Source organism: Alligator mississippiensis, chromosome 4, assembly GCF_030867095.1.
Source record: "Alligator mississippiensis isolate rAllMis1 chromosome 4, rAllMis1, whole genome shotgun sequence".
Taxonomy (NCBI): Eukaryota; Metazoa; Chordata; order Crocodylia; family Alligatoridae; genus Alligator; species Alligator mississippiensis.
In genome coordinates this window covers 246288589-246311747 of record NC_081827.1, presented here as the reverse complement: position 1 = coordinate 246311747, position 23159 = coordinate 246288589, and the positions used below count along the sequence as shown (strand labels likewise).

At 44.1% G+C, this 23159-nt stretch overlaps 1 protein-coding gene across 3 annotated transcripts in view; it reads left to right on the top strand.

Moving 5' to 3' along the window:
* The first annotated feature begins 4404 nt into the window (after window positions 1–4404).
* PDIA5 (protein disulfide isomerase family A member 5) overlaps window positions 4405–23159 on the top strand; it is a 139680-nt gene continuing 120925 nt past the window's right edge. For 2 of the 3 annotated variants that reach the window (XM_014599612.3, XM_019480577.2), the window contains exons 1-3: window positions 4405–4512; window positions 17883–18009; window positions 22181–22268. In XM_014599612.3, coding sequence (XP_014455098.1) covers window positions 4459–4512; window positions 17883–18009; window positions 22181–22268 — 269 coding nt within the window. In that variant the 5' untranslated portion in view covers window positions 4405–4458. Of the gene's footprint in view, window positions 4513–7350; window positions 7390–17882; window positions 18010–22180; window positions 22269–23159 lie in introns of those variants that run through there. The other variant, XM_019480576.2, reaches the window with a different exon arrangement.

Below are 23159 nucleotides of genomic sequence, written 5' to 3'. Positions count from 1 at the left end.
CATTTGAGGTAAAACTACTTCCTAGAAGCCATTCTGTTATGTGCAATGCTCAGGACACAGTTGGTTGTAAGGATTAGATTTTTGAGTGATGCCTTTGATTTTCTTTCATGTTTCCAAGGCAAGCAAGAATTTCAGATCTTCCCAAGAGGCACTTGGCTGGAAAGTAAAGCATGTTACTGTTTGTGGGAGGGCTAATTAAAGTCACATAACCTGACTGACCTGCTTTGACATTAGGATCATGCCTAGCAGGGCTGTCTGTCCTAGCTAGATAGAGATTTAGCTCTTCAAATGTGCCTGATTAGCTAATCGGTGCGTGCTCCAAATCTGGATGCAATGACCATTTGGATATAATGATTCAAATGAAGACTCCACAGACTGATCTGGGTAGAATTTCGCTGCATGTATTTACTTGTCGTTTTGGATTATCACAAAGCCAGGATATTCGGGTATGACTTTAAGACTCTGGGAGCACTCAGGGAAGCTATTCTGTGGGGAAAGGGTCCCCTACCCCTAAATCCCTCTGTTATTTCCCCAAATCCTCTTTTCTTTACTCACCTGCCTGCCCCCCTCCTCCCCCCCAATCTAAAATTAGGCAGATCTAGCAAAGACTCCTTGGACTGGTGAACAGGGTAAAGATATGGTGTTGGGAGTGTGAACTGGGCAGATGGTTGTAAAGATTAAGATAAACATTTTTGTGGGGGGAGGAGTGAGGCAAAAAAGTTCCCGTTCTTCTAGCACATAAATTAATATCTGTGATAGGGACATGTGAATGGAAAGCAAAGACACCTTTACAACTCCATTGAAATACACTGGCCAGAATAGCTTTATTACTATTATTATTTACTGCCGGTAATAGTCCCCACTGTGCTGTGCATTGCACAGACACAAAGTAAGAGTGCGCTGCCCTTAAAGAGCTTATCATTTAAGTAGGTGAGAGACAGAAGGTGAAGTGGGGGAGAACACATATTACTATCCCTATTTTATAGGGGGGCTATAGACTTGCCTACGGTCACATACAAAGCCTGTGGTACAGCCAGGAACCGATCCCAGCTCTGTTAACCTGGTGTCATCTTTCCTCTTTTTAGCGAGCCACACTCACTTTGCCACAGGAAAGACGGTTCTGGAGGGACAGGGAAGGCAAATTCTGTGAGATTCATTTAATTTGATTTCCCCCAAAGCATTTCCTCACATGGAAAGAGGCTGGCAAGTTGTGGATGTTGAACAGCACAGTTGCCTATGCAGCTGCCCAGCTACTCTTTCTGTCTGAAGCCATGGAGGGATGACCCTGCTCCCGTCATGCCGGATAGCCCACTTTGAAGGAGACAGTGCCCTGCAGGGCAACACCTTCTATACCTGATCTCCATCTAGGGCCAGTACTTAGGAAGGAGAGAGTAATCTAAAAGGGCAGAGTTAGGTATGGCAGTATCACTGGAACATGGTCCCTCTGGGATAGTTGCCAGGACCTGGATTTGAACCCAGGATCTAAAACCTGTGAGTTACTCTTACCTGAGCTGAAAGGCCCTGCAACCTCATCCCATGCAGCAAGCAAGGGAGCCAGGGTCCTGTCTGCTCATTGCCTCCCTGCAGCACCTAATCTGGGTGAAGGGAAACCCCTGGAGCTGCCCCTGGCAAAGCAAGGGAGTGGGACAAGGAGACCATGTTCCCCACCCTTGTCTCATTCCCAGGAGGACAGGGGTGGACAGCACTGAAGGAGGGGCTGCCTGGCAGGAAGATGTGGAGCATGGCATGGGGGCAGGGTGCACTTAGGTGCTGGGGCTGCAGTGTTAGCAGCTGGGCTGAAGACAGGGGTAGGAGGCAGGATTGCAGCAGACAGGATGAGTCGGGATTGAAGGGGTGATGGGGAGGGATGTTGAATTTGGAGCAGGGGGTGCAGAGACAGAGGTGCCTCATCCCATAGAGCACCACACGCTTGTTTCTCCAGGTTAGAAGAAGCTAGACACTTCACTAGCAGGCGAGGGGCCTTAGGATCATGTTATGCAGTTTCCAATGGACGCACAAAACACATAGGACTCTGTTGGCATGAGTTAAAACCAATCTACAGGACTGGGACATAGGAGCAGGGAACGGACAGCAGAACGGCAGAACCAAGGCTGGCTACAAGGGGCAGCATCAAGGCCATGCACAAGGAGGGAGGGTCCTTCACGGGGTGGAAGGAAGGATTAGAAGGGACCAGGGAGAGGACAATGGACTCTCTCAGCCCTGCCTGGCTAGAGATGCTGCTGCCATGGGCAGGCTTCAGACCAGTGCCAGATTATGACATGCTGAGGCCCTAAATTATGTCCATCGTAAAAAGCCCCATATGATAAAAATAATCCATGAAAATGGATTTTCATTAAATTTTAAGAAGAATTATTGTTATTTCTGCAAAAATCTAGAACTCCTGGTTCAGAAATTATACCTTTTATTAGACCAACTGAGGAATTGTAAAAAAAAAAAACTTTTTCTGCAAGCTTTCAGGCTCAAATGCCCTTCCTCAGGCTCAGGAAAAGTTCAAGATGGTATAAGTCCCCATAGGTGGGAAATAAACTTCATTTTTGCATAGAGGAAGCAGAAGCTGGAAATCTGTCCCTCTGGGTCTATGAGAGTGTCTTTTTGAGGTTGCTCTTTGTTGTGCAGTTCCAGCAGGATTTCTTCCTGTTATTTCTGCATAAATTTATGAACTCAGTATGAATAACAACTGTGGAGACATATACAGGCAGTCCTTGGACTTGCGACACAACTAGTTCCTGAAAACCGCATCTTAAGTTGAAACATCGTAACTCGGAACCGATTTTCCCATAGGAAACAATGTCAAAATGGAAGATTCGTTCCTGAACCAAAGCCCCATACCCTATTTTCACCAAAAATAACCCAGAATTTTGTACTCGATCAATTATAGATGAGTCATAAAGCTACATTAATGTATTTATATCGTAAATAGCAATCATATTGATTTGGAAGGACTTCTTTGAGGTGACTTTGCCGGACCTTTCAAAGGGCGCTTGGTTGCACCTTTCAAAGTGCTCATGGTGAGACCTTTCAAAGGAGGGCTCTCGGCGGGACCTTTCGAAGGGCTCTTGGCAGGACTTTTTGAAGGAGGGCTGTTGGTGGGACCTTTTGAAGGGCTCTTGGTGGGACTTCTCGAAGGGCTCTCGGTTGCACCTTTCAAAGGGGAGCTCTTGGTGGGACTTTTTGAAGGGCTCTTAGTTGCATCTTTTGAAGGGCTCTCGGTTGCACCTTTCGAAGGGCTCTCGGTTGCACCTTTTGAAGGAGGGCTGTCGGTGGGACCTTTCGAAGGGCTCTCGGTGGGACTTCTCGAAGGGCTCTCGGTTGCACCTTTTGAAGGAGGGCTGTCGGTGGGACCTTTTGAAGGGCTCTTGGTGGGACTTCTCGAAGGGCTCTTGGTTGCACCTTTCAAAGGGGAGCTCTCGGTGGGACTTTTTGAAGGGCTCTTGGTTGCATCTTTCGAAGGGCTCTCGGTTGCACCTTTTGAAGGAGGACTCTCAGCAGGACCTTTCAAAGGGCTTTCAGTGGGACTTTTTGAAGGGCTGTCGGTGGGACCTTTCGAAGGGCTCTCGGCGGGACCTTTCGAAGGGCTCTCGGTTGCACCTTTTGAAGGAGGGCTGTCAGTGGGACCTTTCGAAGGGCTCTCGGTGGGACTTCTCGAAAGGCTCTTGGTTGCACCTTTCAAAGGGGAGCTCTCGGTGGGACTTTTTGAAGGGCTCTTGGTTGCATCTTTCGAAGGAGGTCTCTCGGCGGGACCTTTCAGAGACGTGCTCTCAGCTGCACTTTTCGGCGCGCTCTCAGCTGGGGTCTCCTCAGGAGTCTCGGCTGTCCAGTCTTGTTGAGTCTCGCCTCACGAGCCTTGGCTCCTTCCTAGGAGTCTCGTTTTTTTCTGGCGTTTCCTCCGCTTTCATAAAGAAAACACCCAATGAAACTTGGACGGACGTTCCCCGGGCAGACGGGCTTGTTCGCTGCCGCGGCGTCACCTCCGATAAAGCCCAGTTGAGTCAAAACCGCCGCCGGCCTGTCGAAACAGGGCGCGTCCAAATCCATAACGCTTGTCACGTTTTTTCCCCCTCACTAATTGCAAGGCCTGAAGATGTTTAACCCTAAATCCAGCTTCAAACTTTGGGTGGAGGGGGGTGGGGGCAAATGCACTGTGGATCTCACTAGGGGGGGAGGCCAGACTCATGCGATGGTGGGGGGCAAAAGTGAGTGCCCCCGCCCTTCAAAGTGAGTGTCTGTGCAAAGGGAGGGCGAAAGGACCCAGGGGAGGTTCTGAAGGAGGAGGGTGCCCCGCCCCTTTGCCCCCTCAGAGGGCGTGGCGGGACTACAAGTCCCAGCATGCCCTGCTCCGCCCCCGCCCCGCCCGCGCGCAGGGCGCATGCGCGGCCAGACGTGGCAGCAGCCGGCGGCGGAGCGGGAGCGGGAGCGGGAGCAGGAGCGGGGAGGGTCATGGCTCCGGCGGGGCGCGGCGGTGGCGCCGGGCTGCTGCTGCTCGGCCTGCTCGTGAGTCGGGGCCCCTTGTGCGGGCAAGAGGCTGGGGAGGGGGAGGAGGCGGAGGGGGGTCGTGGTGCTGGCACTGCAGCCCTGCCCGGAGGCAGCTGCAACTTTGCAACCTGCATCCCCCTCCCCTGAGGTGCCCGTGTGGTGGGGACCGGGCTCAGGGGAGGGGGAGGCCCCCACTGGCATTTCTCTTGCAAGCAGGAAAGAGTCTTATCCTTCTTTTATTTTATTTTTTTCATCCCATCACTTCTTCATCCCCCCCTTGTGCTTCCTCCCCAAAATGTCCATTCTGCCACCGGCGAGCGCGTCTTTCCCTCCGTGGAAGCGAGCACTTTGCAACAGGAGGGAAGGGATCCCCGAATCGATACGAGCCCGTCGCCGCCTGCTCGCTCTTCCAGCCTTAACTAGTTAATAAAGTTCCTCCCTCGGTGGAAACCCAGCCTGACGCAGGGACGGCGCCTCTTCAATTCCAGATGGGCTTCTTTGGGGGAAGCGGGGATCTTTTATTAGACTGACTTAAAGAGTTGTGGGGGAATGGGGTTTTTTTTGCAAGCTTTCGGGTCGTTGGGCTGAGGAAGCCCTCTGCAGTCGGTGTGTGCTCTTTCTGGATGGCGTGAATAGTGAACAAGCCAGACGTTTTAATAAAAAGCAAGTCGAAAAGGGTTTTTTTAATGAGAGTTTCCCTATGCTGCGTTTCAGGGGGTCACGTTAAGGAGAGAGGGGGCAGCTAGCTTCTCTACTGTGCATTTTGGGGGGGTCGTATTAAGGAGAGAGGGGCAGCTAGTTTCCATGTGCTGCGTTTTGGGGGTCACGTTAAGGAGAGAGGGGCAACTAGTTTCTCTGCACTGCATTTTGGGGGGTCATGTTAAGGAGAGGCATTAAGGAGAGAGGGGCAGCTAAGTTTCCATGTGCTGCATTTTGGGGGGTCACGTTAAGGAGAGAGGGGGCAGCTAGTTTCTCTGCACTGCACTTTGGGGGGTCACATTAAGGAGAGAGGGAGCAGCTAGTTTCTCTGCACTGTATTTTGGGTCTCATTAAGGAGAGGGGACAGCTAGTTTCTCTGTACTGCATTTTGGGGGGTCATTTTAAGGAGAGGCATTAAGGAGAGGGGCAGCTAGTTTCTCTGCACTGCATTTTGGGAGGTCACGTTAAGGAGAGAGGGGGCAGCTAGTTTCCATGTGCTGCATTTTGGGGGGTCACGTTAAGGAGAGAGGGGGCAGCTAGTTTCTCTGCGCTGCATTTTGGGTCACGTTAAGGAGAGAGGGGGCAGCTAGTTTCTCTGCACTGCATTTTGGGGGGTCATGTTAAGGAGAGAGGGGGCAGCTAGTTTCTCTGCACTGCATTTTGGGTCACGTTAAGGAGAGAGGGGGCAGCTAGTTTCTCTGCACTGCATTTTGGGGCGTCATGTTAAGGAGAGAGGCATTGAGGAGAGAGGGGACAGCTAGTTTCCCTGCGCTGCCTTTGGGGGCTCACATTAAGGAGAGAGGGGGCAGCTAGTGTCCATGTGCTGCATTTGGGAGGTCACCAATACGGTTGCTCCAAAAGCAATGTGAAAATCTTAAACTTCAGCAGGACCCTGAGTGAAGAATTTGTGACGGCACAGCCAGAAAAATGTAGTGCTAAAATCTAGAACTCTTGATTCCAAAATGATACCTTTTATTAGACCAACTGAGAAGTTGCTAAAAAAAAAATAAAAAAAAAATCTTTTTCTGCAAGCTTTCGGGCTCATGCATCCTTCATCAGGCTCTGGGAAAGTTCAAGATGGTAAAAAGTCCCCATATGTAGGAAATAAACTTAATTTATTAAACTTCCAGAAAAATGTAGGCATTTAGATTCTTTTTTGCATTTAAGTTGTGCTAAAGAGCATTGCAAACTTTCATTTTTCTAGAATGGCTTAGGCTTGCAAAAAAAGCTTTTAGAACGAGTGGATTCTTTGAGTTCGGTATAAATAAGTCAAAGGATTGGTTAACATAAATACTTTAATGCATTCTTTTATTTAATTTGCGGGGTGGAAATGCAGTTCTTCCCTCTCCCTTAGCAAACAAAGTTAATAATTAATGATAAATCACGTTAATTTTCTTACGCACACACCAACTCAATGCACTTCAGAAACAAAACTATGCAAGAGCACTCTAATTCCCATAATGTAAGTGCCAGAACTGGTAGAGATGTTGAAAGGCATCTGTGAATGAAAGCTGGAGTTGCCCTTCTAGGACTATATTAGCCCGTCTAGCTAGACTACTATTTTTTGCCTCTGGAAGTGGCCTAGATAGCCAGTTGGTTCAGGAGGTGAGAGAGAACTGCACAGTTGGCTGCATATATTGTTCCCTGCTTTGGTCCCGAAGCACAAAGGTCACGAGCATTTGTAACTTCGTAAATGTCTGAAGCAGAGCTGCGCTCTAGCCCTGACTTCTTCCAAAATGCTTTTGTTTCAGGCAGGGATTTTTGTTTCAGGCTCATCTTTAATTTGTAAAGTGTTTGTCTCCATAATACCTTATGGCAGTGAATTCCCCAGGTTGGTTATGAGCTGTGGATTGTGTTTATGCCAGCATTGCACCAGGGATGAATTTGACCATATCTTTAAAACATCCTTGTTTCTGGTTGACAATGAGTTGCAATTTTTTTATTTCCTCTTTTTTCCCCCTCATATGAAACTGCAGCGTTCAGCTGGAGTTTGCCGCAACATTCATATTTTCATATATGTAATGTCAGACGTGCTCTTCTCTCTATTTTTTTTTCCAGATGAAATAATCCACAGTCGTTTACATTTTCCTTCATATGGAATTCTGTTTCTAATAATTCTTGTTGCCCTTCTCTGGACCTTTTTTATTGCAGTCATGTCCTTTTTGAGATGGGATGAGCGAAAGTGAATGCAGCATTGTAAGTGAAATTACATGATGCCATTATAATTTATCCACATTATTCTCTTTCCCCTTCTTAATTTACCCCAGCATTTTATTTGCTCTTTGATGCTGCACGCTGAGCAGATGTCTTCATTGAGCTGTTGATTCAGCTAATTCTTTCCCCATTGCTGTATACAAGTAGTTTAAATTATTTCTTCCAATTTGCATTATCTTGCACTTGAAGGTGTAAAAATTAGCCTACAGCCTCAGTACAGCAAAGCTTGTGCTTAACTTTACATTAAATCAGGAGGACAGCCTGCGGTGCATAAAGCTGAATGTGTGCCTGAGTGAGGGCTATTGGCTCTTAAAGCAGAGGTTAAGGAATTGGGATGTTAGTTGGGTTTTCAACTCCGGATTTGCTGTGTTGCCTTGTACTAGTAACTATGGCTCCAGTATTCATAAGTAACCTTAACGTTGGGTACCCAAATTCTTCTGTTTTTCAGAAGCGCCTGCTGGTTGGAGTTGCGGGTGCTCAGTTTTTCTAAAAGTCAGCCCACAAATTTGATTCCACTTCTGAAAAACTAGACTTCAACATCTTTAAGGCTCAGTTTCTCCATATGTAAAATGGAGAACATGCACCCATCATTGTCAAGCCGTTTAGGATTCTCTGTTGTAGTGCTTCCCGTACATTTTGGACTAGTGGGCTGTGAACAACATTCAAACTTTCTTTTGGACCACTGTGTATCCTTCTCAAAATTACAATTGAAAGGGGAAAGGCCTTTACCCTAACCTTGCAGGCTAATTTGGCAACCATTTGGCTCTAATGAAGCATATTAATAAAAGCAGATTGTTCCTCTTAGTACAGTGAATGTATGACTCATATTGGGGGAAATATTGCAACAATCTGTCATTTGTAGACTCGCTTATCATATTATTTGGGTGTTCGTAAGGAAGTTGTGGTTTAACTTCACAGATACTTGCCTTTTTAGTATATCAAACGCTTGATTAAATCTTGTGCTTCAGGGTGAAAAATAGTGGTTTCATGAGTCGGAAAAGAATTTCCCTTGAGGAGTAGCATTGCATAATTGACAAGGTGCATTTTCTATATTTCTGTAGTGCATCAGGTACTGGGTACCAGTTAGATGTTGGGCAATTAGAGCCATAATAGCATTCTGTGTCTCTAGGGTGCTTTGCAAATGTTAATCAATCACAGTGCCCCTTTGACTTATTTACTAGTGGAGAGACTGAGGCAAGGGCATTTGACTGATTTGTGGCTCGACCTCAGACAGGTGGCAAAGCCAGGGTTAGATTTGAGAGCTCCTTGCTCCCAGTTCCTTGCTAATGTTGTTGGTCTTTACCAGGTGGACTTGGTGTCTTGAGCTAGTGTGGCATATGCTCTTTTGTATGTTTAAAGGGAAATGTACCCTGCTCCTTCTTCTAAATACATATTCATACCATCTGTAACATGGGTAAAATACTGTCTTCTCCGATGCTCCTCCGAAGCCCAGCATTGACTGCTGGATTGTTCTGGTTCACAGGCATACATCTGATGCTTTATAGAGACAGTGAAATTCTGCTTCCATTGAAGTCAGTGGCAAAAGTCCCACAGCAGGGCCAAGATTTTCTGTTATCCTGCAAGTGTGCCCTAATTGGTGAGAGCAATTCGCAGCCTGGAGAAGCTTTCTCCACTGCAAATTTTCTTTTATGCTTTTTGAGGGTAAGGCCAGTCATAGCTTGAAGTCAAGTTATAGCTTACCTTGGAGCTGAGTGGCAGTGTCTGTTTTCAAGAGGCTACAGGAACCAAAACTAGCACAAAATGGCAAGTTTCAGTACTTTTCTCAGAACTGGGGGAGTGGAGGAACAATTCGATACATACACCTGTAAAACAAAACTATTTATGGGCACGGCATCAGTTTTAGTTGCATTTGTATTGACCAGTCTGCCATACTTAGTTGCATTGATGTGACTTTAATATCTTCCCTGGGTAGATGAGCAGTGAATACCTGTGGGACGCTGCATAATGTCAGTCTATATTATGAGCTAATAAGTAACTCCTGAAACCTTATCCTGACTCTGACACTGCCTGCTTCTAGCCTTTGGTTGATCGTTTGACTTCCCCAAGAATATTACCCAGGCTGGTAATTTAAGGTGATTCTCCTTATCAACCTGGCGGAGGTGCTCTGAGGATTAATTAATGCTTGTGCAGTGCTTTGAAGATGTAAGTGCTATAGAAATGCTAAGTATTCTTAGGAGTCATTTCCTTTCTCAGCTCCCATTAGCGGCTTTTTTTCTAGTAAAGTCTCAAATTTACCTGAGTAGATGATGGCTCTTCCTTAGAAACTAATTTCCAGCAAAGCATCATTTGACTCATACTTTCTCATGCCCTTAATTTTTAAAATTATACAAATGTGTTTATTCTTAAATGTTATCTGGAACAAATATTAAGCCGAAAGCTAATGAAATAATACATTGCACCAAGACTGGGCTTGATGAGAAATTTAAATGTTACATTTGTAACTAGGGGAAAATTCTTTGTCAGCATTGGTAATTGCCCATGTTACAGTCATTTGTTAATTAGTAAATAGTTTGTGCAGGTTTTCCTTCACTAAGCATTTTTATACCAGGGATATAGAATGTAATTGGCTACTCAAAGCTTTAAACAATCTTTAATACGACCTATAAAGCCTGTCACTTATTTTTCCTGAAACCCAGTGTTTCAGCAAGATGTAAGCAAGTAGGCAGTAGTCAGATTTTGATGTCACTGTGGCATTGTTGCTGTCTATATTTGGAATGCAAGTGTTGCAGATTGCCACGTTAACTTTAATGCTTTGTTTGCACTGTTCTTCATTTTGAGTTTAGGAGAGAGCACAAATATCATGGTGCTAAATGTGCCATCTCTCTTCAATGAGGGAAGAAATGATGCAAGCCTTTTTTAGTGTTACGTGTCATAACTGGAAGGATGTCAGTGCTTCTTGCTTGTAGGTTGGTCCTTAAAAGACTGGAGGTCAGAATTAATTATTCCCTTTGCAATTCGGGTCAATAAAGTTCTGTGTCTTGTACCTCTCAAGAAAAATTAACAAAGCAAATGGAGAGGTCGGGGGTGAATATTTGAGATCTTAATCTGCATCAGGCAAGCCCTTTTCATCCTTTATTTATGTTGTGAATATTATAATGGTTAAGAAAAGATCATGCTGCTGGCTTGAGAGGAGCTGTAGAACTATTTATGCTGTACTACAAATTAATAAGCAAGAGGTTTGCTTATGGTCACTGATGGTCTGAGTCCAGCCCGTTGTCCTTTCTTGGTTCCAAAGATTCAGTTCCCAGCAGTTTTTTGGGAAGAATTCAGAGCCACCTCTTCTGAATAATGTTGGGTACCAAAAGTAACCCCATTTCTCCTGATCTGCTTTGATTAAAATGTTTCTTCAGCTACTTTGGATATTAATCATGAACCAAAATGGGGGACTGTCCTACTTATCACTATACATCTCAGAAGACATTTGTTACAAATGGCTCAGTGATCAAGGCAGCGCAACCCTGAATGTAAATAGCAGTAAAGGGAAGGCGTGTGAGTAGAAAGAAGCAATTATGGCACAAGGTCAAAAGTGCTTTGCATGATGAACAAGGATAAAACGTCTGTCTTCAGACTCTGCTGGTTTTTTGTTTGTTCGTTTCAAGCAAAGTAGGGGGCACGTTCTCCAAACCAGTTGGCAAATTTGGGCCCCTCATTTTTTTGAAGTGCTCAACTTTGAGTCATTTTAGAGGGACCTAATTTTCAGAAAGTGTTGACTACCAGTCTTCTAAAAATTAGACCCATGTTGAGCATTTCTAATTGAGTATGTAAAATTTCTAGTTGCTTTGAAATTTTAGGTCTAGATAAATTACTTAGAACTGACAGAGTTTTGTTTTTTTTTTTTTTCTTTAAAAAAAAAATAATAGCAAGAAAATTTATTCTTAAGTGCTTTGATATTTCTTAATATCTAAGCTTTGCCCATTAGCTTTTGGCAGGGGTATAAAAAAAACAGAAAATATAATAGTTGCTTGTTACAGTAGTTAGCTGCGTGCTGCAGTTTCTGTTAAGTCTTATTGTAAAAGATGTCTGACTGCATGGTTATAATGTGTGAGTGCATGGAAAAAGCACTTGGCCCAGCTTTTTCAAATGCAAACTTGAAATAAGGGGGAGAGGGAAAACATTTACGTCATGGGTGAAAATGTTCATTTATTGAGGATAAGGTTGGAGGGGGGAGCCCCTCAGTTTAGCAGCATGTGACTTCAGAAGCGGTGGTAACGTCAAGGCTGTGTTTATCCAGCTCAGCCAGGGTAATTTCCCCAGTATTTACATTGCCCCTTGGGTGGTTTTGCTGTTTGTGCTAAGCTTCATGCTGCTATGGCTACTGCTGCCAGCAGTATCCAGGCTAACTAACCCAAAACTAGCTAAGGTATGTCTCATTCAAATAGGGCACTGCCTATTATGCAGAACTAAGGTGACCAATTTTGAAGGAAAAGTATAAATACAGCATAAAACGTGACCACAGGATTTGCCCTGGGAATTGTATAGGGAAGAGATTGAAAACCACTCTCACTCTGTGGATCCTTTGCTGTTTTCCCCATTGTCTTCCAGCAAGTAAAGCATCAGTCTTTCCTGCCCAAGTGCAGGGGGGCTGGACCCGATAATCTGTAAGATCCCTTCCAGCCCCTAGCAACTATGAAACTAACTCGTCAGAGTTGTCTTCCCTACAATTTATGTTGCTCCTTTATGAAAGAAATCAGGTGACTTATTTAAATTCTATAATCTCCATAACATTTGGAATTTCAAGGCAGATTTGGAGTTCTTCTAAATGCCGATTAGGAGACTTCCCATAAAATGGATTTCTTGTCAGGCAGTCTGTTTTATACATGCGCTGTCACTTTTTGATCTCAATTACCATGACATAAATGCTGCTGTCCCACTTGACTCTGCAAAGGTACGAAACCCTTTTAGAAGATTTCAGGAAAACCATTTTTTTTTTTTCCGTAAGAACAGTTGATTTAGGGTGCTGGGAAACTCAACAGGAGGATTTCGTGTCCTACAGTGAAATTTTAGGATTTTTTTTAACACTTGTATTAAAAACATGATTGCCATCCTTGCACTGCGCAGAGCCTGGAGAAGTGTCTCTCTGTGCATGCCTAAAAGACACCTGCGACTATCAGATTTCCACGTGCCTAAGGGTATTTGTGTACAGATTTGGCCAGGTACGCAGTTTTTCAGTGTCATGCCCCCCTTGGTTCCTGAATGCCCAAGCCAAGCCTGTGCAAATGCACACATGCACCTTCATACTCCTGTTTCTGGAGATCGGAGCCTTTGTTGTCAGGAGGTCAGGCAGTTCCTCTACTGAACAACGGGAACTTTGTCAGGGAGAGCTAGTTAGTCTTGTTAGACTGAAGTCAGACATAAGGCACGGTAGATTTGCACCCTGTAGACCAACTAAATCAGAGACAAACTTTTGTAAGCAGGAGGCTTACTTCATCAGATACTGTCTATCCTGTCTCCTGCCTCTTTGTCAGTCATCTTTGATACATTGTTCCTTCATTGGGGACTTAAATGAACTTTTTTCAGCTGCATTGTCCATGCCAGAATTTGTCTTCTAAGTTTTCTCATTATCGTACGTAAGATCACTGCATTTGTACAATTGTATGAAATGTCCCACACCAACTCACAAAAGCAGCGAGGCAAGTCATAAGTTAAACCTGGCTCTACAATAATAGCAGGGAAGTACTTATTCTCTGCATAGATAGCAGGGCTTATGTTATATAACGTTTTGCCAATCACTGAAATAGAGGTCTCTCTTGCCATTGCAAACCCGGCTTTTGAAGCCTTATAAAAGCCTGAACAATACACTCTTACCTCTCCTCTTCACACTCTGATTTTGGAGAAAAATGTGATAAGGAATAATTATGTTGTTCAGAACCTTACTCGTCTTGAAGATAACAAATAGATAATTATTTCACCAGCTGGAAGTGGGACTGCAGGCAGTGGGTCTTTGAAATTCCTGAAAGTCCAGTTGCAGCTTGAGAGCTTGATCATGGACTGTCATTACAGCAGGGCAGTAGCACCACCATAATTAAGGTTGAGATGAGCAAACTGTTTAATGGCAGATTGTTCCATCAACTTGTAAAAATTGGTAGCCTAGAGATAATAGGAAGGCCTTTAAGCTTTTTGCAACTAATTAGGTCTTTTCAACTTAGTGTGCAGTGTTGTATTTATTGAATGTGTGTCTTGATACGACCATTGGAGACGGCAAAAGACTGCTGCTGACAGCTATGTTCTTGTAACTCCTATTCTTATAGGAAGTGAAAAAATCTTTGTAATTTTGAATACTATTCTGAATGCTGTAATTGAAGACCATAGCCGTCGTACTGGTTCTTACTGAAGGGTTATTGTCTAGCTAAAGTACTTCAGTGGTAAGGGCAGTGTAAGAACTTGTAAAATACCCCTTCCTGTAGAAATGAATTCATATCCCGGAAATGTATGAGAAGAGAAAAAACAGTATGGAATAGAGATCTCTCATGTTGGGGCTTTTCCTTACTCGGCCCTAAAGACTAGGGGTATTAAACTGTATTTTTGTGTCGTAGTCTGAATTGTGCATGTTTTCCTATGAAGGCCTTCACCAGCCTTTTGGGGTACTGAATGTTAAAACTATTGTGGTACTACTGGGTAGTCCCAGTTGTGAACTGGAGCAGGACCTGTTGTTTCAGGCTCTGTAGACATGCAGAATAAAGAAGTCCTGTCCCAAAGACCTTCCAATTTGAATAAATTGCTGGCTCAATTCCCACTGTTCTGACATCTGGTAGGGTCATTCCTGAAAGGGTGGGCATGCTGGTTGCTTTCCAGGACTGGGGTTGTGTTCCTGCTCAAAACTGCCTTTCAGCCAAACTGTCTGGAGTGTTTCTGCTCTTTTGTGTGAGGGATTCTGAAATTTTAGGGTCATTTGATCAAGTGGCAGGTAGGTTTCCCTTGTTCCTTTATAAGGCTCAGTACAGGTTCATGGTGTTTTCTGTGGCATATAAAAGATTCCTGCCTGGGAGACTGCATCACCTTTTCTGGCCTGTCTGGCTCGTGTTAACGAGCTTCTGTGTCCTGGATATCAACAATGAATAGAGTGTTTAATAGATTGGGGAAGAAGTTACAAGCCAGTGTGCAAAAACCTTGTAAAGAAAACATCTGGAGCAAGACTACCCCTGAATCATACCTTGGTATTGATACAAGGGAGCACAGTGTTTGTAAACCAGTCCTGGCTGCTCCTTGACATTTGCCTGTAGATTTTCAAAGAGGCTAAAATCCACTGAAAAGATTTTAGTGGATCTTTCACTAAAAGAACTGGGTGCCCAGTTCCTGTTGAATGACTATGAGAGTGGGATACTCTGTTCCCTGAGGGCCCTTTGGTGTTCTTTTTTCTCTAATTTCTTGTTACTGATGCCACTGGTTTGTCTCCAGCCAGAGCAGAAATGCTCAGAAGTTCAGCCACCACATTGCAGAGCATTGTGATTTAAATTCTGCTTGGAGCAGAACATGTTAACTGAGTAGCGGAAATCCAGGCCACCACCTTCAGCACCCCTATGTGGATATTTGTATGGGTAGACAAACTGAAGGAGCATTGTCAATAAGGGAAAGAAAAACATAAGCATTTTTTCTTATGTTTTTGAGGAGCGTCATTTGTTCATTTATATGAGCTATTTGGAGAAGATAAAGCTAGTTAATTCTGATCAGTTTGCAGACACTTAGGAGGTGATGAGATTACAAAACCCACTGCTAACTTATCATTATTAATGCACGATCTTGTACATGAATATGCTGATGCGTATCATCCTAACTCAGTACTTTCAGACTGGACCTTAGCTTCCTGAGGCTGACAGGTTGCAGCATTAATCTTAATTCTGTGGCAAAGATTTATTTGGCAGGAGTCATCAGGCCTCTGGTCATGCTGTAGCACATGGCACCTGACCCAGTGGGTTTGCAGCTTTTGCTGGACACGAGCTCAGACATTGCCATGATGGGTGCAATATTAAAACCAAAGATGACTAATGGGTATTGATAGGATAGATCAGGCTAGGATAGCAATGTGCACTTATAATGCAATATGCTTCTCCTTTTAACAAGCCTGTGAATTCACTAGCACAGCAAATTCTGTGTTAGTGACAACACATCCATGCCTGTGGTTAAAGTTGTCATTGTTTCCAAAAATCTAATTTTTCATGAGGCTTGTAATCTGCCATAAAAAAATCACTGAACTTGGCTAAACAACCTCTGTGTCTGGAAAAGACATGACATAAGTTTGCTTCCAAACAATCTGTAAATCTGTACAAGTACTTTATTTAAAGTTTATGGGTGTATAATGCAATCTGGTGTTAGCATCATTTTGGAAGAGGCCTTGACTTATAAAAAAATAAAATAAAATAAAACAAACCCAAAACCAAACCAGTCAAACATTTTCCAGGCAGTCAGTTAGTAGCTTAGTCTTACTTGATAGCAGTTTCCTAGACAGACATAGTGAACGGTCACTGCTTCTCTTGTGTGCTAGACCTTGTTGTTTCTGTAACATGAAGGTTTGATGTTCTGTAGGATTTACATGAGCAGACTTTTGAAAAAAGCCATAGCCAGTTCTGATATGGGGTTGTGTACACACCACTGCTTGTTACAGGGTTTCTGTAAACAGTTTTTGTTCCAAATGTTCTGTTCTTCCCATCGACTTTAGTGGAGTTGTCCTGCATGAGCGTGAACTTGCAGCTGCATGTAACTTGCCCTAATGCTCTGCATGCATTTTTCATCCTTTAGTAGCTACCCTGGGTTTTTTTAGCTCAACCAATGCACTTATCTTGACCCTGGAGACTGAACTCCAATATAGGCATCTAAAAGCATAAACCTCTATTGCCTGAGTTAAAAGATGAAGGCTGTTTTATTTCGGATGCATTTGCTGATTTATCTTCAGTCTAGCCATTAGAGAGACAATCAATTAGACTGTGGTGGGAACATTATGTGTAGGATGGGCCAACACTTATCTGTTTATAGGCAGATGTGGTCCTTTTACAAATACTATGTAAACTGTAAGTATAGTTTCCTGTAAGTTTAGTGCTCTGAGCAACATTTTACAAGATCTCATTCCCAAGGCTACAGCAATTTCAGTCTAACCTGATGGTTTCAAAGCTTCCTGACAGTACTCTTGTGCAATCAAGCTTTTGCAATTGTGTTCATTTTTTGCTTTGGAATCTCATTACCAAATCTCATTGTTTAACAGAATTTGGGTTGTTTCTTGGCCTCGGCAACATGCTGTTGCTTGTAAATAATTGTGCGTTTCATTGCAAATTCAGTGCCAATGGCTGACTTTGGCTTGGTGCCTTTTCCTTTTTTTTAATACAGAGGATGCGAGAAAAACAGGGTTTTGCTTTTTTCATATACACTCTGGACATGAATTTTCCACCCTAGTTAGAATGAAAGAGACTAACAATTAGCATTGAATTAGGGAAATGCTGAACCTCTCATGTGTTTGGCAAATTAACTAATGCTTTTAGCCAAGCAATTAAGTGTTAAGGTTTTCCTGTAAGGTGAATGTAAACTAGAGCATTTCTCCAGCTAGGCTTCTTTTAATCATTCCATTGGTATGACTGTATTACATTGCAGGAGGAAGGCAGAGTCTGATGGAAAGGGTGGTTATTATTGAAGGCTACTGTGGGCAGACAAATAGTAGAAGGCTTTCTGCAGACATAAGGGCAAGAGCAAGGCTCTGCTGTGTAGAGCTTCCACTCAAAAGGGTTGGCCTCCTCATTTTGCAGGTGTGGAGCTGAGGTGCAGAGAGATGAACTTGTCCAAGAGCATAAGGGACACATGTGGAAGAGCTCAGAATTGAACATGCATCTCCCCAGGATCAGTGCTTCAGCCCCATGACCCCAATTTCTGTACTGGGTATGGGGCTGAGACCTAGAGTGAAATTCTGGCTCCACTGAGGTCAGTGGGAAACTTGCCAATGACTTCAGTGAGGAAAATTTTGCCCTGAAATTCTGCACTTAGTTGTCCCATTTCTGTGTGATTGGGCAAGTCCCTTAACTTCATTGAACCTCACTTTCTTCACTTATTAAAAAGGAGGTATCTGATGCTTGATGTGCAAAGCAGTTTGGGGTTTCTGCACAAGAATGCTTTGTGGTGGTGCTGCACTACAGGGGATAAATAAGAGGAATCAGTTTTCCAGCCTGAGGAGATGTTTAAAGGTCACAGCTTTCACACCTATTAAGTAAAAGCATGCATCTCGATGTTGTGCTTATCCAGTATTTCCTTGTGGAAATGCTTAACACAATATTCTCCCTATTTTGATTGATAGTTTGGGTTTTTTGGCTTTTTTTTATCAAGGCAGTATGTGGATTTGGGTGAAAGAGGGCATTAAACAGAGTCAAAATAGTTTATAATGCCAAAAAAGTGACTGGTTTTGAAATGCCCTTGTGCCCTTTACCTTTCGAGTAAGTGGGAAAGTTGACATTTCTATTTCTAATGTCTTGCATCCTTAGGCAGTCTTACCAGTGTGCCTGTTGCCAGCAAAGGTGTCTCCACTCATAGAAAAAATTAGCGACCACAAGGATTTCAAGAAGCTTCTCAGGACGCGGAATAATATATTAGTGCTCTATTCCAAATCCGGTAAGTTCTTCTTTTGCTTTTCAATTCACTCTCTCTCCAATGGGCTAGGACTGGGGGGAGATGGTAAGGCAGGGTAAGAGGGGGGTGAGCACTGGGGCATTTATGGAGGTGTCTAAATGCTCCCAGTTTATTTTGAAGTCTTATCCTATATTCCTTGGCAGTGCCAAGCAAGCCCATGGTGCTCAGTAAATAATAGCAACAATGCATGTTGGCTGGGATTTGGGATTCCTGCATTCCTGTCTCGTGTTGCTTCTTACTTACTCTGTGGCCTTGGAGAAGACTCTACTTTGGAGCTTAGTTTTCCCATTTGTGAAAATGGCTTCCTGGATGTTTCTAGCCTGATGGTTTGCTGCGGTTTGTAATAACTGCCCAGGTGGTGACACCAAGAGGCTTAATCATTGCGGGAACCCCTTCATTTTTACCAATCACATCCTTGGGTACGATATGGTTGTCTTGTGCCTTAATGTAGTTAGTTGGTGCCTTGCATTATTCCTCCTCATTTCCTGTTATATCATGTGCCCCATCAAAGCTTTTCAGTAACTTCTCTCTATCCACTTCTTCACACTTTCTGTCTTCTGATCTATCATTTGCTCCTTACCATTCTTCTTATGTGCTGCTCTTTTTTGCATGTGCCTGTACATCATCTTTCCTGCTGTGGTCCGCTCCTGGAGCGGTCTCTCTAGCTTCTTGTTAAACATCTACTGTCTCCCCCATGTTGCCTCAGTGGCAGTTTGCTTTTCCATGAATCCTCCCCATGCTGAACTTCGCTCAATCCTTCCATAACTGATCTCTTGCTCTGCATCTTTGTCATCTAAACTTGATCACAAGAGCTTTCAGGCAGCAATCCTGTCTGGCTCTGGGCATTGTAAACTTGTATATCTGTGACATCAAGCAAGGTTAAAAAAAAAAGTGATTTTGAGATGCTTATCCAAATGCAAAATGCTGTTGCTGTCATGCATCCGATATTCATTAGTGCAGCAGATAGGAGAACTGCAGATTAACAGAAATGAGATCAAAGCAGCCTCTTTAATGCTGTTGTTTTGGTTTTGCTTTGTTTTTTTTGCTGCTTTTTTTTTTTTTTTGCCATACAATAGAGAAAAAGAAGCAGCCAAGAAATGTCATGTTTATAACAGATCATCTTTTTGGACTGTGCTGAAGGTGTTGGATCCAAATTCTGTTATATTGCATGAGTCTGAATTTGGAGAAACCCTTTTGACTTCAGTGGAGTGATACCAGCTCTCTACTGCTGTCACTGAAAGCCAAATTTGGTCCCAGAGTGGAGTGGTCCTGCATCCTTTCCCAGAAAAATGACCAAATTTAAAAACTTTATAAATCCCAGAGTGTAGATGCTTTGGGGAATTAACTTTTATTTGTTAGAGAGATTGGCTGAAAGGGTTAAAATTGTGTTGTGTGACTTGAACTGTTGAAATTTTTATATTTTTGATGTAATGGGGAACCTGGCCCTTGGAAGCCAAATGTTTCTACAGCAGCAGCTTTAAAGTAAAAGCCATGAAAGTTTCTGCTTTTTTTGTAATTTTTTTTTGTTAATGGGGCAACTGCACTGTTCAGCTCTTTAAAGGGAACTTTTCTAACCCTTAATGTATTTAGTAGTCACTGCTTTCATTTTTAGTTGTACAACCACAGCACTTCAGTGCTGACACTTGTCAAATAAATGTTGCCCTATGGGCATCCTTCAAAAGCCATGTTATGTATGTATATCTCCCTCTCTCTACTTAATTGGTTGGATTTAGCAGTATAAAGTGTTGCACAGAGCTGCCGGTGGGATTAACATTTCCTAGAGTGGTGATCCTTATACACAATTAAAAAGCACTTGCTTATCTGCTGCCACCCATTTAAAAAAAACAAAACAAAAAAGCCAACAAAACCTTGTAGGCACAGTTATAATCCCCAATACGTACTGTGCATTTATGATGAGATTCAGGTTTACCATTCAGGAAGCTGCTGGCAAGGAGGGTTAAAATGTCAAATAGAAGTCAAGGAAGAGCTGTGTAATGTTCCTGACACATGCAGGAAATTTGTCTCTTGTGAAAGATGTGCCTACCTATGCTATGTGTTTTGGTCTTCAGTCTGCGCCTTAGGCTTGGTGAGGTTCCCTACATGTTCTCTTCCAGTTGTGTCCAGGGGAAATGCCTTGGAAGATGCAGTAGGAAAAGAGCAAGGGGTAGAAAAGTTTGACCTTTTCTTGCTTGCCATCCCCGTCAGCATCCACTGTCTGCTACCACGTGAGAACCTGATCCTGGGCTGAATGGATTTGCAGACCGATCCAGTCAATGGCAGTTCTTTTGTTTTGGTCCTTATGCTTAGGGACCTACTTAATTTGTGATTTTGTGTATTTCATGGAAACAGCAAAATTGGGCATTGTCTGTGAAATCTGCAAAAATCAACCACCCTCCCTCTTTCCCCCTGCTCCCACAAAAACTTTACTAAAAATTGAATTGCTGGCCTTGTGGCCACTGAAGCCTGCTGGGGGGGGGGGGGGGGGGGGGGGGGTAGGCCACAAAATTGGTTCCTTTTTGCTTACCATGACTTGGGTAGATCCCTCCTTATACTGGATTTGATGCTGGGAAAAGCAGCACAATGCCTTAACTTATGGAGCAGATCCCAGTTGCATAAAACCAGTATCAGGTCTACAATAGTTTCCAGAGTGATAATGTGGGCAGCTGGAGAAGTGTCTGTGCACCCATGCATATATCTGTACTCACTAGGCCTGCAGAGCTGGAGGACTGTGCAGAGAAGGTGCTGCTTGATACCTGGGGTGCAAACAGATGTTGCCCTGTGCCAGCATGAACACTTTTCTGGCGGCACAAGTTGCAAGCAAACAGACATCTTAGCCCATTGCCATGCTCCAGGTGCCCCAAAATGTTGCCACAACCAAAGGTAGTCACAGTTTGTGATGCCTTCAGTGGGAAGGCATCTATTTGCTTATTGCATATCCCCTTCAGGGGATTCCTGTGGCGCACACTCCTCTGTTGCTGCACTCCAATCTAGGGCATGTGTCTGCAAGCAGGGAGACCTGTGTGGGGCCTACAGGGTACAGGAATGGCAAGGGCCCAACCCTGTTGAAAAGCAGCCTGGGCAATGGCTATAGGTGCCAATGAAGTGGATTAGCTGTCCTGGGACGCACCCTGGCACAGCTAATTTCACTCTAAAGATGACATTTGTTTATAGTCTTGAATACCAGAGTGCCTGCTGTCTTATAAATGCCTTATGGGAAACACAAATGTATTTTTAAAAGTGAACTGGCCAGGAGATTGGGTGCAGGTGCCCCTTGTCCTTGTGCTTTTCAGCAAATGAGGTGGTGGTGGTGGTAATTTCTTGGGTTTTACAGCCCGTGTCTCATCACTCGCACTGTCAACTTCCCTGCCTTATTTGCTGCTGTGCTGCCTGTGCTGTGCTTTATATTTGCTGTTTTTTAAACCAAGGTAGTTGGCCTCCTTTGAAATGACCTCTATAATAAAACTACCTACCAGTGGTTGACCCTAATAGAGTGTCTAAAGCAGTGGTGCATGCACATGTGGCATGGCAGGAGGCTAGATTGTGTGAATTGCATGTTAGATCCTATTACACCTTTACCTGAATGTCTAGAGGGGCCCAAAGGTCCTTATATGCCATAGTGTTTGAGCACCTCACTGCTCTGAATGCATTTGTCTTTCAAATGCCAGCTTGAGACAGTGAAGTGCTATTAACTCTATAACACATTGAAGCACAGAGGTTAAGTGCCTTGCCTGGGATCACACAGGACGTCTGTGGTAGAGCAAACTTGTACCCTTAGTTCCCTGAGTCCTAGGCTAGAGCCATAAGTATAGGATCATGCTTCCAAAGCAGAACAGTTAGTGCACAGCCAGAGGCAGAAAGAGGTTGGAGGGGGAGGGAGCTCATTATTTTGGCCAAGCTGCTAAAGTATACAGGGATTTCATGATGTATTCCCAGAAGATAAGGCAGTGGTGCATGCCTGTAGGTATGAACGTTTAGCCTGTGTTTTTAAAAAAAGACTCTTTAGCGATCTTTGCTGCTGTCAGCTTGAACTGATTTACTGATTCCTCTCACTGGTCTCTCTCAAGATTTGGAAAAAGAGTCTTTCTGGTGCTTCATAGCCGAGGCAGCAACTGCTGCACTTGTCACTTGGTTTAACATTGTTGTTTGTTTTCAGCTGCTGCTGCCGAAAGCCCACTCAGGTTACTGTCCGATGTGGCCCAGGCGGTGAAAGGACGGGGCACTATAAGCTGGATAGATTGTGGGTATGTGATGTGTTTTTCTTTTCCTCTTCACCCTCCTGCCTCACTTCAAGTATTGCTGAATTTAGCACTTCAGTAGCAGTGGTTTCAGGCACGTTTGGTAGCGATTCAGCCCTTATCATAAACAGGTCCCTCGACCAGACCTGCTTTTTTACACAGATCTCTGTGTTGTTCCTCTGGGATATGGCTGGAAGCTCAATTTGTTTTCCTGTTCTTTCTCTCCATGAGCAGGAGAACCTAGAGCATAGGGTCTCCTTTGCTGCTTCTCTTCCTTGCTTTGGAGAAGCAACCAAGGAAAAAAAGTCTTCTACTCGCCTTGCATATGTCCACATACATGATATGTGGATGTCAGAAACTCAGGCAGATAGAGAGGGAGGCTGGGGGATGTTCCCAGGTAGCACAGGTTCTTGTTCATGGTGCTCTGTAGTTTGGAGCTTAGCACGCAGGTGGTTTCCTCTTAGAGAGAAGCTCCAGGCTAAAGGGATGTTTAATGTGCAGCACTGAACAGCAGAACCTGCTTATGTCGAAAGGGAGCTTCACTGCGAGTGAGATCCCTTGCTGGGCAGAGGGGACAGCACTTCATGCTTTAGCCAGAAATCAGTGTAGCTGTTGCAAACACTGCAGGATCTGTAGGACTGGGGGCAGGGGTGTTATGTGTGTTAACTTCCTGTCACAATGCTGCACAATAAGATCTGTTTTTAGTAACCTGCTCTCTCGCTTGTAGTTTCATGGCCCTTCTCAGTGCAGCATCAAGAGGACATTATTCTGGGTAAGCAGTTCTCATTTGAAGAGCAATGAGTAGGTGTTCTCTTGGTTCGGAGAGCTGAAACCCTCCGCTGGTGGGGTTCTGCTCATGTGGCTGACGAGAGCACGTTGCATGTGGTTTTTGTTTGC